This window comes from Neoarius graeffei, chromosome 16 (genome assembly GCF_027579695.1).
Source record: "Neoarius graeffei isolate fNeoGra1 chromosome 16, fNeoGra1.pri, whole genome shotgun sequence".
NCBI classification, from domain to species: domain Eukaryota; kingdom Metazoa; phylum Chordata; class Actinopteri; order Siluriformes; family Ariidae; genus Neoarius; species Neoarius graeffei.
Window position 1 is genome coordinate 32,180,778 of NC_083584.1, and position 17,466 is coordinate 32,198,243.

The window sequence follows — 17,466 nt, forward strand, 5'->3', positions numbered from 1 at the left end:
CAGTGGAAACAGAAAACCCGGTTCTAAACTAAGCACTGGCCCCGAACCAGCCCTGGAACTGCTTTGGTGGAAAAGGGGCATGTGTGGAGTCTGCATGCTCTCCCCGTGTCAGCGTGGATTTCCTCCAGGTTTCCCCTACAGTTCAAAGACAACGTGGAGTGGCCTTGGGCTGACGTGCCCTTGAACAAGGTACTTAACCCCTGACTGCTCCCCGGGCGCTGTAGTATGGCTGCCCACTGCTCTGGGTGTGTGCACGCACGCATGTGTGTGTTCACTGCTTCAGATGGGTTAAATGCAGAGGATGAATCTCTCACTGTTCTTCAAGTGTGCATGTGACAAATAAAGGTTTCTTCTTCTTCTAAAACCCCTTATATGTGTAAACAGTTTCTACAGCAAACGCCTATACGCCTCATGTGTTTGTATGGCTTATCTGTATCTACGAACTACAAAGTCTGAGACATAGCTCAAAATGGTACATTATTGTGTAGCTCGTGGCTGCAATAACAATTCAACTGATAGACTACTATCATTTCATTCTTTTCTGAGCAATAAAAGACTTCAAGGAGGTTAGCCATTATTACATTTACAAACGAATTCGCATCGTTTGCTAGTTGTGTGCGCTGTTAGCCTGGGCCCGCCCATCCTAAGCGTGACGCAACACGAGGGCCTGTTGCGAGCTTAGTCTGGCCAGGCAAGCTATCTACAGCTCTTCCAAGCTCCCGAAAAATCGGGAACCAATCAACTTTGAGCATCTCCAACGGCCCTGGGTAGAGGCGTGTTCAAGGCAGTGACGTAGTAGAACTGCGACCGGAAGCCATAGATTGTTTACAGAATCTATGCCGGAAGCGCTTCATTCACGCTTCCGCATCTATTACGCATAGATGCTGTATTGAAAGCATTCAACGGGAAGTTCTCATTGAAAACGGAGCAAAGAGCAGCCCTGGAGGTATTTATTGAAAGGAAGGACGTTTTCGCCTTGCTCCCGACCGGCTTCGGTAAGAGTTTAATCTACCAGTTAGCCCCGTCACGTCGCATACGTCAGAGGAAAGAGTGATGTGATTGGTTTAAACTTCGTCACAGCCTTTTCTGGCTTCAACCAGTAGCAAACTGAGGCATTTCAGGGAGGCGGGTCAACCACGGGCTCTGGGAAACGGTTTAGCTTAATAGCTTGGCCAGACCAAATGCTCGCAGAGCTTTGTCGCGTTAGCCAGACTAGTGCGCTGTAGCACTGAAACCTTTGTTTTGCTGAGCCAGTTAAATCTGTATTTCTTTTTGATTTGGATTACAAGAATTAAAACAGATAAAAGAAGATTTCAAGCTATCTAATTCGGTGTTTGCTTGTTTTGACTTTTTTCATGTCTAACGTTTCATTTTCTGAAGGAAATTTCCCCCACGGGGGACAATAAAGTTTTACTACTACTACATTTTAGCGAGGAGGATTTTATTAATAGCGACTGCCATTTTGGATTTGCGCTAACCCATTTCAGATCACATGATCTTGAGTCCGAGGAGGTCTGTTAAAATCAGATCATCCCAATTTATACATCATCTATCTGCCGAACTCTGCAATAACCCGGAGTCTGTGTTAACTACCCAAAAGAACCCCTTTTCAAATAATGTAGAAGTTATATTTTAGCAATGCTCACCTCTGTCTGTTTAATGATGTCATCAAGCGTGGCAAGACTCCTCCCCATGAACTGCTGCTGCTGTTGCTTCAGACGGACTTCAGCGTGTCGCACCATGGACAGCAGTGCTACGATTTGTTGATCATGTTCTAGGCATTCTTGACGGACCAAAGAGGACTAAGATAAAACAATTAATTAATTAATTAGCTAGCAATGGCATTCCCAATCTAAACTGACCATAAAAGATTACGGTATACGAGCTAAACAGGAAAATTGCAAAAATAATTAGAACCAACAAAACAGGGCATCTTACCTTGCTTATCTGTAGGGTTGTCCCCTCTTTATTGACGAGGTCTTCAGCCCATTTTTCATCAACACCCTCTTGATATTCTTCAGAGTCCTCCCCTTCCCAGCATTCTGTAGTATCAGACTCTGGGACCTCATCTAAATTAGACAGTCTTGACTCTGAAGACTCTTCAATGGATGATTCGTCTTTGAATTCGTTGTCAATGTAAGCGGATTCCTTCGTCATGGCTTGCAGTGACTCCTTGCAAACTGTATCCTCCAGCTCTGTTTCGGAGGTTTGCACACACGTATTTACTTCACCCTGTGGTACGGCATCAGAACTGTTGGCTAATTTTATAGCAGGAACAGATTTTTGGTGGTCTTCATCTTCCCCAGTAAGAGTATTATATGGCTCCTTGGAGGTTGCAGAGTCGCCCAGGTTTTCACTTTTTGCTCCCGTCTCACCAACCTGCCTTTCTAAACCTTTAATGGGCTTTAATATTTGCTTACTGGGGTTCATAGCAACACCTGAGCTCTCGGTACAGCTTAGGTCCTGCTTTTTCTCAATGTCATCATCAGTCTGACGGAAATGAGTTTGTGTGTCGTCTGCCCCAATTAAAACATCTCCAGGCAGCAGGTTTTTATTTTTGTCTATCTGATATAATACATCAGCTTCATTTTCCTTTGCATGGAGTGAAGAAATTTTCTCCTCTTTCTTGGCTTGCTCCAGACCTGTCACATGCCGTTCTTTCGTTGACCCCTGACGTAATGCTTCTAATTCTTCGGCAGCCTGTTTCTCGCTGACACCCCTCTCAAAGACTTTCCTAAGAATGCTTTCCCTGGCTTTCATCAGAAGTGCTTCTTTCTCTAGCTGTGCCTGATTAAGTTTCTGAGGTTGTTCCATTCCATCTTTCTTTACTGCACTGAATGTCTTGCTTTGAGGTGAGACATCTTCTGGTGGCTTTTGCACTGGCTCATCAACTTGGCTCTCCTCTGCTTCCTTTTCAGTATTTGCCATCTTGGTCTTTTTGTTTTTTCTTTTCTTCTTTTTCTTCTTGTCGGATTGCTCGGAAGCATGATCCTCAGAGTAATCAATTTCATGGTCAACCTGCGTTTTCGACACATCATTTACGTCGATGGATCGCATTTGACTCTGCAATTCAACTTGCTCATCCATCGAGCTTGCAGGATCATGTTTTGATGTTTCAGCTCCCAGACTTACATTTTCCATATGTTGCCTCTGTTGCATTAAGACGTCACTCTTCACAACCTCTATTCTCTGGTGTAGACCCTCTGGGATAGACTCAATAGTATCACTTGTATCTGGTACTCCTGACATCTCTGCTTTGACCAGTGTCTCCATTTTTATATCTTCAGCATTGTCAACAAATTCTTTTGTACATCTGTTCTCCAGATGCTTTGCAGGTGAACCCTCAGTTTTATCTGGTGTTTTTATAACTTCCAGATTTCTCAGGTTTGCATCTTTCTGATCAGTGACTAGATCATCATTTTCAAATTCCTTGGTGCCCTCTGTAGGTGAAGTTACACTCGTGCAGGGAAATTCTAGAGCTTCCAAATCCATTTTAACCTCTCTTTGTTCTTCCATATTCTTTTGATCATCGTCTTCTCCAGACGTGCCCTTGGCGTCTCCGTCACCTTTACGAACCTTCAGATCTAGTTTGGCCTTCGGCTTCTCATCTACAGAGCTCTGATCAGTGACTACGATGTCTTTTCCAAACTTGATTTCCATCCCTTCCATAGGTGAAGTCATGCCCATATATATAGGCTTTAGAACTTCCACATCGACCTCTTTCTCCTTCACATCAACACGTTCTTGATGAATGCCAATAATTTCTGTTCCAGATTTGTCCATAATGTCCTCCTCAAGAGAGGCATCAGTCAGATCTGCAGCTTTTATAAGATCAAAATCTACTTTATCCTTTCTCTTTATCGCCACATGTTCAGATTTCGGGTCAGTGACTACAACTTCCTTTCCAAATTTGTTCTCTGTACTCTCTATACTTGAGGTTATATTCAAACATGGAGGTTTTAAAACCTCCAACTCTACTCGAGTCTCTTCTTTCACGTCTGCATCTTCGGATTTCTGATCAGTGACTACAGCTTCCCTTCCAATGCCAATATCAGCTTTTACAGTCTCATTCTCAGTGCCATATACAGGTAACGCTGCATTCATATCAGGAGTCTTTGAACAATGTTCGGATTTTTGAACCATGCTTACTTCCATCATGTGGCTGCGTTTAGTATCACCATCTTTTCTAATATCTAGATCGACTTTGACCTCTTTTTGATCAAGATCTAAAACGTCACTTCCAAACTCTCTTGCATTCGTGTCTACAGATGATGATTCATACACTACTGGAGTTCTAACTTCAAACTCCATTCCAACCGTTTTCTCTTCATTCACACTGGACTCACCAGATTTTTCAGCTGAGTAAACTTGCGTTCCATTTTTGTTCTCAGTGCCGTGTAACTGTGATGTCACACCTGTATCTTGTAGCTGTACCTCTGACCTTTTATTGATTTCTGGACATATTTTGGTTTGTTTATGTTTTCCTTTTCCTCTCTCTTTTCCAGGCATCTGTTGCCCCTCAGTAAGTGTTGCTTTTGGTGTGTCATTTCTATCATCAGTGTCATCTTCGCTTTCGCAGATTGCCTTTGTATCAGACACTGACTGCAGTCCTGCTGCCTTCATAACTCTATCCATTTCTTTGTCAGATGGGGCTTGCCCATCGTGCACCTTGTGAGTGGTCCCTGGGACAATGCTGAAGCTACTCTTCTCATATTTTTCCAGGTTTCTGCCCATTTTAGTACCTGCAAATTCAACTTCTGGCTGTATTTGGATATCTGACTTTGTAGTCTGGAGTATCACGTCATCGGCTTTTCCAACTTCAGATTCAATCGTGGATATTAGTGGAATTTGAACAAGTCTGTGTTTTGACTCTTCTAAAGCTTTTTGTTGTTTAGGACGACATTCTTCAATGGCCTCCTGTAGCCTTCTTTCTGCTTTTAAAGCAAACCGACTTAGAACCTCTAATGATTCGTCAGCATCTTTCCCAACTCCCTTTGATGAAACATCCACATGCATTTGTTTCACCAATTCAGATGTTGAAGAATGCTGAAGGACCTGTTGTTGTTCATCTGTATCAGCCTTCAATTGATCTTTATGATGATCTGTAGTCCTGGGGTGTTGCTTTTCACTTTTGTCTAAATGCACCTTGCTCACGTCTATGTTTTCGCAACTCTTCACTGTAGGACTGTCTTGATAAACAGTCTGTGACACAAGAGGATCGACAACTCCAAGGTCATCACAAAGTTCTGCAGCCATTTCTTTTGATATTAACCCATCCTGAACAGCCTCTTTAAAACTAGACACCCTCTGTCCACCAACAGGGCTAACCAAGCCTCCTTTCAAAAACTGATTTTTAGCAATAACCCTGGCAACATCTTTTTGAACAAGGCCTTTATTGACAGCATCCAGGAGAGGTAGTTTTTCCCCACTTGAAATATTGACGATACCTCCAGAATCTGCCTGACTCTGCAATAATCTGAATGCTGGAATGGGATCAACTTGACCAATCTTTACTGCTTCTGGTACAGTCATCAGGTCACCATTTTCTTCGTTTGGAATACCTCGGAATGGTCTTACTTCAAGGAATCTCCAACCTGTCTCAATGTCAATCTTTCCCTGTTTTATCATCTCCGAGTATGGTATAACGCAAGCATTCTGAGGATCCAAAACACCACTTTTTACAGTCGGAGATTCCATAGCTTTATTTGCAGTGTCTTGATCAATCACATCACAGGAAATAGCTCGAGTCAATGTTAGGTTGCTCTTTGAAGCAGCATCATAAATGAAGCCTACAGCTGCCTGAAGAAAAGCAGCATCTGGATCTGAAATAAACTGGTTTTGTCTCGACTCCTCAAACTGTTCGAGTTTCGGAGCAAGTGAACTGTCAATGAGGCCTTGATGTACTGCATCAGTAACACTGAGGCGAACGCCAGACCCATGGTGCACGATTCCACCTTCAGCTACCTGTTGCAATAGGATCTGCTCCGTTTCCTCATGACCAATAAGACCTTTTTGGAGAGCTTGTTGAAGCGGTACAGGCTGTTTTGTTTTGGGGTCTATTATTCCATCCATCTGTAGCTGTAGTTTCAACTTTCTTTGTATTACATTTGAATCAGAACTCTTTCCATGACATGACTTCTCTAATAAAAGCAGTTCATCTTTTTGCTCTTCCTCTATTAGCCCAAGTTTTGCTGCAAGGTCAACTGAAACTTTTTTGCCTTTTTCAAGGTCAATAATTCCCCCAGAGACAATCTGGGCCTCAAGAAGGCGAGATACTGTATCTGTATCTAAAAGGCCTTCTTTAGCAGCCTCCTTTAGTGAGCATATTCGACTGTGTTCCACATCGAACACGCCAGCCATAGTCTTTTCCGAATGGATAACCTTGGTCATTAAATCTTCCTCCAGGAGGCCTTCCTGTACATCATCAAGGCTTAGTGGTCGACAAGCACGTGCATCCAGGAACCCACCAAAAAGCTCTGCTTGAGACATTACCTTTATAGCAATATGACCTGGGAGCAGATCCTGGTATACAGCCTCATCAAGGAGCAATTTCTGGGTCCCAGCAGTCAGAAGACCCCCCTGCAGCAACTCCTTTGCCATGCGGTCAATCTCTGCATCTTCAGAAATGTCCACAGATATAGTGCTTTTTATTTTTAATAAATCTGCAGTTTCCATATTTTTGTCCGTATCTGTTTGAGCTGAGATTTGTTCAGTTACACCTGGTACTTCCCTCACTTGTAGGCCTTCTCTGGCATGTCTATGAAATTGATCAGGCTGACTTTCTTCGACAGTATCTTTACTTGTGGTTTTGACAGCAGTGTTCATAGTTGGTTTCTTCACAGTCGGTGCACATTCCACTTCATTTTCACCAGGCATGTTGTCGTCTGAGGCCGAGGTAGGCATCTCAACCCGAGGCCGAGAAGCTGGTTCCATCAGCCTTAGGAATTGTTCTCCCCTACTGGTTTCTTCTATATCTGGACTCAGTGAGTGAAATGTGGGATCAGTATTCAACACGTTCACATCTTTCACAAATAGGTGTGATGTTTCAGGTTCTGTCTCTGATACTTTGGAGTCTGTATCCAAGTGCTTCACTAACATTCTATCAGTGCTTGGTTCTTTTAAAGAAACGCCTGCAACTGTTTGTACAGCATTCTTAAGTGCAGTCGTACAAACATTAGTTATATTTGTTTCATTTTCTTCTAAAACAATAGGTTTCTCTTGTTCATTTCGAGAGATTTTGAAAGTTGAACTCTCCTTCCCCTCTATAAGAATGTTTTCTTGCTTTGTTTCACTTAATGGCCTCGTAAACTCCGGTTCTCCTGCTGTCTCTCTGTCGGAGGGCTCTCCCAACTGTGGTTTATGTCCGTTTTGATCTTTTGTTGTTCCAGTTACATTAATGAGCTCCATCAGTTCAGGTTCCTGCAAGACCAGACGCTCTCCTGAGTGAGCATTTATGTAGCTGTGGGTCATAAGGTAAGAGAGGAGGTAGTGGGGATCTTGCTCCTGGGGCCTGGATGCCTGCAAAAAGGAAGTATCAGATTGAAGGTGTGGGAATGAGGCAGGGGCTAAAGAGGACAAAGGTGATGAAAAGGAAGAGCCCCTGTGGTGCAGCAACCCTGTTTGAGTCATGGCAGGCAGAATGTCTGGAATCTGTGCCTGCTGAAGAACCTTTGCTGCTCCTGGTCCCAAAACTTTCTCAGCATGGTCCAGAGGAATCAACCGACCACTTTCTGGAGAGTAAATTGCACCAACAGAATGGCGTTTGTTTAAGACTTTTCGTGCTAGGTCACCTGAAATAACACCCTGCTGTAGAGCTTCAGTGATGGGAAGCAGCTCCCCTGACTCTGGCCATAACATGCCCATAAAAGCCCACAGAGCTTCAAGTACCCTTAAAGCCATGCGAGGAGAGAGGAGGTTTCTTTGGATAGATTCATCTAATCCCAGGCGCTCTCCACTGACAGGGTCTACGACTCCCCCTGATTGTAACTGGTGGGTCAGTAAGGCACAGGCCAAGTCCTGATCCATAAGGCCATGCCTCACAGCTTCATCTATTGTCAGTCGGTGACCAGTGCGGGGATCGGTGATGCCACCTGCAAACAGCTGAGCCTCCAGAAGTCTAATAGTAACTTCCCGGTCAATCAGTCCCTCTCGGATTGCCCGGAAAATGCCTACTTTTATACCAGATCTTAAGCAGATTGTTCCCCTTGACTGGTGATTGACTGGCAGGAGACGCAGGCCAGTCTCCTGATTCAAAATACATCGCTGAAAAAACTCTGATAGGCTGAGTTTTTCAGCTGTATTAGGATCAATAAGCTCTTGCCTATCAAGATGAGAGCATAACTTCTTGTAAACAGCACCTGAGATGAGACCTTTTTCTTTAGCATTTTCAAGACAAAGAATTTCATCGTTGGGGTCATCCCAAAAGCCTCCTGTGCTCACTTGCAGCTCCAAGATACGAAGCCCAGTTTGCTCTTTTACGTAGCCCGCTTCCATAGCCGCAGCAACTGGTATCGTGTGACTCTTTATGAATTGTGACTGTTGTACAAGATGGAGGGCAGCTTCTATTTCTGACAGCGACTGGTACATGCGGCTATCAATCAGACCAGAGCTGAAACTCTCTTCTAATGAAAGACCCTGAGGGGAATCAGGATGTAATAGACCACCCCTAACAAGCTGTGCCTCCAGCAGCACATAGCATGTGTCCTGGTCTATAAGGCCTCGCTGTGCTGACTGGAAAATTGGGAAGGTTTCCACAGTATCAAGATCGATTACTCCAGCGATGGTCTCATGGCCCTGAAAAAGGAGACATACTGTTTAAATACCCTTCTAGATTTTATCAGCTTTATTATTTAAACAGGAACTAGGTCAGTGAAGAGTTTTAGAAAAGACCCACAACCCAAGCATGCAAAACTAGCATTAAGTTGACATTCAGTACTAATTAACTAATACATTAATTTCATGAATGGAAATTTGCCTGCATGGATTGTCATTGCAATTAAAAAGCCAAATAAAACATCAAGATTTGGTTTACAGCAACAAAAGCATAAGCTTCCTAAAGCAAAAACAACACAAATACTGGAGCATTTTACGAGAGTTTTCTTTAAGTACAGCAAAAAGAGAGAAGAGAAAAGGGCAGCTCAGAAACTAAGCCAACGGTAAGAGAGAAAGCAAGCACTACTTACCGTATGGACGGGGTCCGTAAACGCGCACACACACAGACAGGCCGACGGCTCGGCAGTTTGAGGTGCAACAAGGTGAGAAGCTGGATGTTAGCATTCTGCATGCCACACTCCATCTGCCTGAGACACTGCCAGCGCTGACTATCCACTATCGATTTCTAATTTTAGTCGACTGTCTTATCAACTTATCTCAAAGATAATCTGGCTCATATTGGGGCCTGTATAGAATTTCTTCATCACTTGCTTAGTATTTGATCCGGGACTTACCTCTAAGTAAACCTCTGAGACCAAAAAAAAAAAAAAGTGACTAAGATGAATACACTATACTGACTGAAGTTTGTATTAAAACATCATTTTCTATTCTGACTCAGATGTTTTCTGGCAGCTGTTAGTGATTTTAAAGCAAAAATGCTGATTAAGTCACACGGTATTACTGTTTTAAAGGACAGACAAACAGAATCACACATACAAACACACAAATGCTCTGTGATCTGGACACATCATGCTCAAACAGGCGGAAGTATGCATAGCTGGCCTCTACATTAATCCCTATGAAATGTATGCTTTTTAGGAAATCATCCTAACAGTGGTGATAAAAACTTCATTCCTGTTCACGCAACACTCCCTTACCTCACACGCACACACAGAATACACACAATTATGCTGTAATATAAAGTATGCAAAATATGACGACACAATTTACATTCTAATCATGACTACAGATGAAAGTTTAAAATATATATATGGGAGAATTTCACAGTGAGAAGGGAAAAAAAAAAAAACACGCTGAAAACGTCCACATCAATAGTCCACTTGCGTGTGACGTCACAGCCGATCCAGATTGTAAACAGACCCCATCTTGTCGGTCAAACGCCATATTTCCGCCATCGCAATTTACCGACACTGACTTTCGTTGTTTTTCGCCCAAATCTGCAAATATTACCGTGCCACAATGCCGGAGAGTTGTATGGCATATAAATGCCACAACAGGAGAGGTCAGAAATCGTGAAGAAAGTTTCATAGGCTGCCACGGGACCCTGACAGGCGTGCAAAATGGATTGCTGCTATCAGCCGGGCCAATCCAAACAACAACAACAAGGCATGGGTACCGACTGGAAAGAACGATCACTGGCGCCTGTGCAGTGACCATTTCATCTCAGGTTTGCCATGTATTTATTCCAGTATATCCATGTGGTATCAGTACTAGTACTCAATACTTAAGTGACTTACCCGTCCAATGAGGATTGTTATTTTCTTGTTTACAAGATGCCACATCTGAGTCGCTGACAAATCCTGAATTTCTGTCAAGATAACTGTCCAGAGATTTATAAGCACGCAGTGCTTCACCACTGAACAGCGAGGGAAAGTTAATGAGGTAATTATACACATCTGGGTATTCCACCTCTGGCAGTTCAACATCCACTGACACGGTCGTGAAAACTACGTCCGGTAAGCCATAAGGGTCACTAATCTGTAGATCGTTTATTTTAGACATATATCTAGTTATCTGTTCATTAGAAAAATGAGCCGTGTAGTCCGTCGGTTGAAATTGATCCATTTGTACACGAGTGCAGCAATATTCAGCTGTGTTGTTGACCGACAAGATGGCGGCTGTTTACATTCCAGCCGGGATTCAGTCACGTGACTGCAAGAGGTCTATAGTGCAAAAATCAACATGGATAACTGTGTGTGTGCAATGAAAACTACGGTAAATAAGCACTATGGGTATGACCTTTGAAGATGTTTGTGTAAAAGTACTAAACTACTAATTGCTACTACTTTAAAACTCATGGCCAGTAAGTAGCAATAAGCAGATGTGTTTGATGAAGATGGCAAATGATGATGGTGGTGACATGATTACAAGCATGTTGTGAATTGTACGTTAGGAATTCACTCCATGCTATTAAAAAAAAAAAAACATCATGTTGAAGCAAACCTGTGAGATTGATGGAGGTGGTGATGGATGTCAAAAACACAAGTGACAGGCAACACACAACATGCAGCACTCGCACAGTCACACATAATGCTCTGTATAATTTCCTTAGAATATTCAAAACTTAAGATCACCATTTAAAGCAACGCATCAGAAGCACTGTTTCAATGCAAGCATTTTGCTTTGGAGAGCCTGCTCTGGCAGAGTGGACCTCTCGCCTTCAGCCTTTAATTCGTTTTACCTTTCGTTTCTCCTCTTTGGCCAGCTGTTCTTCGAGCTGTTGAAGCTGAGCAGCAGAGCGGTCGCGCAGCTGGCTGTAGGTAGATTTCAGTTCATCCAACTGTGATGTAACCTGGGCACGTTCTTCAGGGGCCAATCTATGGATAAATGGGCCAAGTCAGCATGAAGCACGTTTGCGTGAATGTATTTTACAGCAGGGGTCTTCAATCTTATCCAAAAAGGACCAGTGTGGCTACAGGTGTTCATTCTTTCCACATTTTTAATAAGACTTTCAAACTTTTCTTAGGTTTATCTCCTACTGGCTGGGATGAAAACATGCAGCCACACTGGTTCTGTACAGACAGGACTGGATAATTTCACGTGCATACTGCAGATTTGTGCCCAACAACTGCAAATCGTGATTATAAAGAACGCATTGTGCTCATTCCAGGATTCTTAAATCACAATATGCTCATACTGAACATCTTTTCCACTCAGTAATGCCTGTCTTTACTCTTCTACACCTGTATATTGTAATAATTTATAATCTCATTATCCGGCGTCACCCAGATGATGATGTGTTCATTTTGAGTCCGATTTCTCTCAAGGTTTCTTCGGAGTCCCCCCCGATCCCCCGTCACCTCTGGCTTGCTCAATGGAGATCTAAATCTACATCCGGTTTCTTGGACAGCTGCTTTGTGACAATGTGTGTGTGTTATTTACCAGCTGGGAGGTCCGTATGGTGAAATACCGTGACCGAGGTCTTGAAAGTACTGACCGAGGCCTCTGGGCCGAGGTCACGGTATTTCACCATACGGACCGACCTTAAGCTGGTAAATAATATATTTATTTTTTTCTTTACCAAATTCTAACAGAAAACGAGAGCACCCAAAAGGGAAAACCGAGCAGAGCTGCCATTTTGAATCCTCATTCACGGCTGTAATGCAAATGGCTTCTTCCTCGGTATACAAGTGCACTTCTATGGAAGGGAAAAAAACTACATTTTGCCGCCTATGTAGTCCCCTATTTATACAAAATTGAGTCATTCAGGATTCAGCCGTGTTTTTGCTCGGCGTTAGCAACAGTTACAGGTTTTCAGCTTTCTCCTGAAATGTTTTCTTTTATTTCTTCTTCCTCAGGGTAGTAAAACTCGCTTTCGCTGTGAACACTGTCATTATCGCTATCCATGATGTAAAATTAACACTAATCTCCTGAGAAACGCTGGCAAAAATTTATAAGATTTTTGATAATCTTATGAATCTTATAAAAGAATAAGATAAATGTTGACAAAAAATGCTACTATGTTGTTTGTTGTTGTGAACGAGCGAGTCGCCAGAGGTCCGTAACTGGGGTCCGTATCGTAGGATACGGACCCGCTCGCCAGCCAATCAGAGCGCAGGATTTGATGGAAACCGGGCCGCGAAAAAAATAAGTATTGTTAAACTACTCATAAAACACAAAACCGAATTTATCTGAAAACCGAAGAGCCTTGTTGTAAGAGTATACTATAATACATGCTGTATAGGTTAAGGCACTGCACTCACTTGCTGGCCTGTTTTGAATGGAGGAAGACTTGTGTGCTTCTGATTGCTTCAGCAACTTCTTCTCTTTTCGAAGCTAACTGCTCACTGATTGCCTGAAGAGGAGAAAATTAAATCAAAATCTCGACCGATAAAATGACCATTTCATTCGAACGGTGTCAATTCCAGAGTAAAAGTGAGGGATCTTTTCATACCTGCTGTGCAGCAAGCGATGTCTCAGCTGGTCCAGAAGCTCTCTCCTGAAGGCCCTTAACCCAACCAAGCAGGTCTGTGACCTGACCCACACGGGCTTGTCTCTCCTCCTCGACTTGTTTCTGCGAGACAAGAGCAAACATTTTATTATAAGTGTAAATAGCTTATACAAAAATGAACAGTTTGGCCAGGTTTAAGTCCCACCTCTTCCTCCTCAAGTCTCCGCAGTGCATCATTGATGTACTTGACATGTTGCGTCGTCAGTGTCACCAGAGCTGTGTACCGAGTGCGAAGATCCATGAACTGCAGGAACAAAAAGTTGTCGGATGTAACCGTTTACTCCATTCACAGTTTGGTTTAGTCCTCCGTTTTTGGGCCAAATTTGAATAAATAAAAACGGGTATTACTATTCATAAATAATGCACTATTGTTAAGGGCAGTTTCGCTTGTTCTTTCCATCTCCACCAATTTCACCTCCAGGTTTTCTGGTTTCTTCCCACCTCTCAAAACGTCAATAGCTATACTGGCACCAAATTGTTCCATCCAGGATCAATTCAGGTCTTAAATCCAGTGTTCCTGGAACACGCTCCGGATTCTATTGCTTGGAATGTCATACCTCAACAGGAGTTTTTCCCTTCTCCATAATTCAGTATGATGGCCATCACCATTACAGCACTGGTTTTATTTTCCGTGCACCATTCCAAATATAGGGTTGCTAAAAAAGGATGACTTTATCCAAGCTTAAGTTTACTTTCTAGCATCCAGGTCAATTTTGATAGTCAAAAACTATTTAAAAAAAAAAAAGTTTGCTTGATTTTTTTTTAAGCTTATTTGAAAGCTCTAGCTCCATGCACAGTATATTATGAGCATCGTGTAGCCCGTTCTCCCAGTGAAACGTTAAGGAAACGGAAGCGTGCACTTTCAAATTATTATTTGAATGTTAACTCGTGGGTATATTATATTAAAAAAGCCGTCCGTGTGTGAATAATTAATTCTCGTTTGACGAGATAGTTAAAAAAACACATGCTCCGTGGACCCAACAGACTCTCAAACCATAGATTTTGCGCTCAGTTATAAACAAATGCCCTTGCTTGACCCCACTAAATCCACACAGAGGGAGAAATCTGCTCTCCCTTCCATCTTCTCATACCTCTTGTGTTATGGCGTCTGATGAAGAATGCATCCTCCTCCTTTTCACTGGAGACTTTTGAGTCGATTCCACAAACGCTCTAAATGTCATGAGCTGCAGTTCATAGTCCTGACGGAAAACAGGGAGGCACGCTGCACTGTCAGACAAACACTATTCCAACGTACTTGTTTACAAGGAGATGCATTTTGATGAAAAGCTTGTTCCTGAAGTCCTGCCAAACCAAGCTCCGTCCACAGTAGCTCATTCGAGTCAATCTATTCTGAAAGAGCGCTTACCTTGACAGCAGTGCAGTAGTGTTTAGAGTACGTCTGGCACTCATCCAGTTTCACGTTGTTCTGTTCAAACTCAGCCACCAAAGCCTGAGGGGGTACACAGAGAAGTCAGTCTTGATGAAATACTATGTTCCAGCTTTAAAAAAAAATGAATTATTATCTGAACCTGTGACCCACCATCTGCTGGGTGAGCTGCTCAGACAGGGCTTTCCTGTTCGTCTGCTCGGGCTGAGTGTTCTCCTGTTTCTCGGTGGTCTCTTCGATCCAGCGGATAAGACCAGAGTGACCGTCTCTGTACTTCTGAAGCACTGAGCCTATCATCTCCAGATCAGCTTGCCTACAAGAAACACGCATTAAAAGGTTTATTAGTGGTGTTAAGAAACCTCACCCACATTTTTAAGCCACAGATATCCCTGAGCACTCGTGCGATTCCATTGTATAACCTCGCTACAGGGCAAGCAGCTCACCGTGTCTCCATTTGTCTGCGCGCTCCGTTCCATCTCTCGGAGAGTTGCTGGGCTTTCTCCTGGTAGCGCTCCAGCTCAGGACTGCGTTCAGCATGCAGCTGACTGAGCTGGGTGCCTGCTTCACGTGCCTGCTGCACCTCCGAGCTCAGAGACTGGAAGACGTGGTCCTGCTCCTTCATCTCTGAATGCCAGTTCTGAAAAGGGAAGTGAAAGAGTGAAACAGATAGTGAAGTAAGACGATTTTATTCCTAAAGGACTTTAATAAGCAGTGCAGCCATTTCTAAAAATCAAACCACAAACAACTAAAACAAATGAACTGACCAATGAGCATTCTCAAAATATTTTGGGAGGATATATACACAGTGGGGCAGCACGGTGGTGTAGTGGTTAGCGCTGTCGCCTCACAGCAAGAAGGTCCGGGTTCGAGCCCCGTCGCCGGCGAGGGCCTTTCTGTGCGGAGTTTGCATGTTCTCCCCGTGTCTGCGTGGGTTTCCTCCGGGTGCTCCGGTTTCCCCCACAGTCCAAAGACATGCAGGTTAGGTTAACTGGTGACTCTAAATTGAGCGTAGGTGTGAATGTGAGTGTGAATGGTTGTCTGTGTCTATGTGTCAGCCCTGTGATGACCTGGCGACTTGTCCAGGGTGTACCCCGCCTTTCGCCCGTAGTCAGCTGGGATAGGCTCCAGCTTGCCTGCGACCCTGTAGAACAGGATAAAGTGGCTAGAGATAATGAGATGAGATATATACAGTGCTGAGCGTAAATGAGTACACCCCCTTTGAAAAGTAACATTTTAAACAATATCTCAATGAACACAAACAATTTCCAAAATGTTGACAAGACAAAGTTTAATATAACATCTGTTTAACTTATAATGGGAAAAAGTAAGGTTAATAATATAACTTAGATTACACATTTTTCAGTTTTACTCAAATTAGGGTGGTGCAAAAATGAGTCCACCCCACAACAAAAACTACTACATCTAGTACTTTGTATGGCCTCCATGATTTTTAATGACAGCACCAAGTCTTCTAGGCATGGAATGAACAAGTTGGCGACATTTTGCAACATCAATCTTTTTCCATTCTTCAACAATGACCTCTTTTAGTGGCTGGATGCTGGATGGAGAGTGATGCTCAACTTGTCTTCAGAATTCCCCATAGGTGTTCGATTGGGTTCAGATCAGGAGACATACTTGGCCACTGAATCACTTTCACCCTGTTCTTCTTCAGAAATCCAACAGTGGCCTTAGATGTGTGTTTAGTCATGTTGGAAAAGTGCACGATAACCAAGGGCACGGAGTGATGGTAGCATCTTCTCTTTCAGTATAGAGCAATACATCTGTGAATTCATGATGACATCAATGAAATGCAGCTCCCCGACACCAGCAGCACTCATGCAGCCCCACATAAGGACACTGCCACCACCATGTTTCACTGTAGGCACCAGGCATTTTTCTTTGTATTCCTCACCTTTGCGACCCCATACAGTTTTGAAGCCATCAGTTCCAAAAACATTTATCTTGGTCTCATCACTCCAGAGTATAGAGTCCCAGTAGTCTTCATCTTTGTCAGCATGGGCCCTGGCAAACTCTAGGCGGGCTTTTTTGTGCCTGGGCTTTAGGAGAGGCTTCTTTCGTGGACGGCATCCATGCATGTCATTCCTCTGCAGTGTACGCCGTATTGTATCATGGGAAATAGTCACCTCAGTTTGGCTTTCTACTTCTTTAGATAACTGCAGTGAACTTGCATGCCGATTTTCTTCAACCCTTCTCATCAGAAGACGCTCCTGTCGAGGTGTTAACTTCCGTGGACGACCTGGACGTCTCTGTGAGATGGTTGCAGTTCCATCTTTCTTCAATTTTTGTGCCACTTTTGCTACAGCATTCTGACTGATAAGTAAAGCTTTGCTGATCTTCTTGTAGCCTTCACCTTTGTGGTGTAAAGAAATTATTTTCTTTGGGGAATTCTGAAGAGACAAGTTGAGCATCACTCTCCATCCAGCCACTAAAAGAGGTAATTGTTGAAGAATGGAAAAAGATTGATGCTGCAAAATGTCGCCAACTTGTTCATTCCATGCCTAGAAGACTTGGTGCTGTCATTAAAAATCATGGAGGCCATACAAAGTACTAGATGTAGTAGTTTTTGTTGTGGGGTGTACTCATTTTTGCACCACCCTAATTTGAGTAAAACTGAAAAACGTGTAATTATTAACCTTACTTTCACATTATAAGTTAAACAGATGTTATATTAAACTTTGTCTTTTGGAAATTGTGTTCATTGAGATATTGTTTAAAATGTTACTTTTCAAAGGGGGTGTACTCATTTACGCTCAGCACTGTATATATATGGGTATCAGTGGTTGGTTGACGCGTCTAGTGTGTTGAAATGTGCATATGCTTGTCACGTCTTGCTTTCAGCCCTCACTGCTGACGAGCAACGCTGCTTGCAGTACCGTGAAAAGGCAAGCAGAGTGCATAAGTCTTGCCCTGTCAGTATATTAGCCTCTCACCAGCA

General features: G+C 43.1%; 1 protein-coding gene across 10 annotated transcripts in view; it reads right to left on the reverse strand.

Annotated features, from left to right (window-relative positions):
* Positions 1-17,466, reverse strand: part of macf1a (microtubule actin crosslinking factor 1a) — a 413,795-nt gene that overhangs the window by 103,198 nt on the left and 293,131 nt on the right. For 9 of the 10 annotated variants that reach the window (XM_060942796.1, XM_060942794.1, XM_060942795.1 and 6 more), the window contains 10 exons: positions 14,954-15,147; positions 14,664-14,823; positions 14,490-14,573; positions 14,215-14,322; positions 13,269-13,367; positions 13,067-13,186; positions 12,876-12,967; positions 11,354-11,489; positions 1,939-8,793; positions 1,647-1,802 (listed from right to left, as the gene is read on the reverse strand). In XM_060942796.1, the coding sequence (XP_060798779.1) occupies positions 1,647-1,802; positions 1,939-8,793; positions 11,354-11,489; positions 12,876-12,967; positions 13,067-13,186; positions 13,269-13,367; positions 14,215-14,322; positions 14,490-14,573; positions 14,664-14,823; positions 14,954-15,147 (8,004 nt within the window). The remainder of the gene's footprint in view (positions 1-1,646; positions 1,803-1,938; positions 8,794-11,353; positions 11,490-12,875; positions 12,968-13,066; positions 13,187-13,268; positions 13,368-14,214; positions 14,323-14,489; positions 14,574-14,663; positions 14,824-14,953; positions 15,148-17,466) is intronic. The other variant, XM_060942802.1, reaches the window with a different exon arrangement.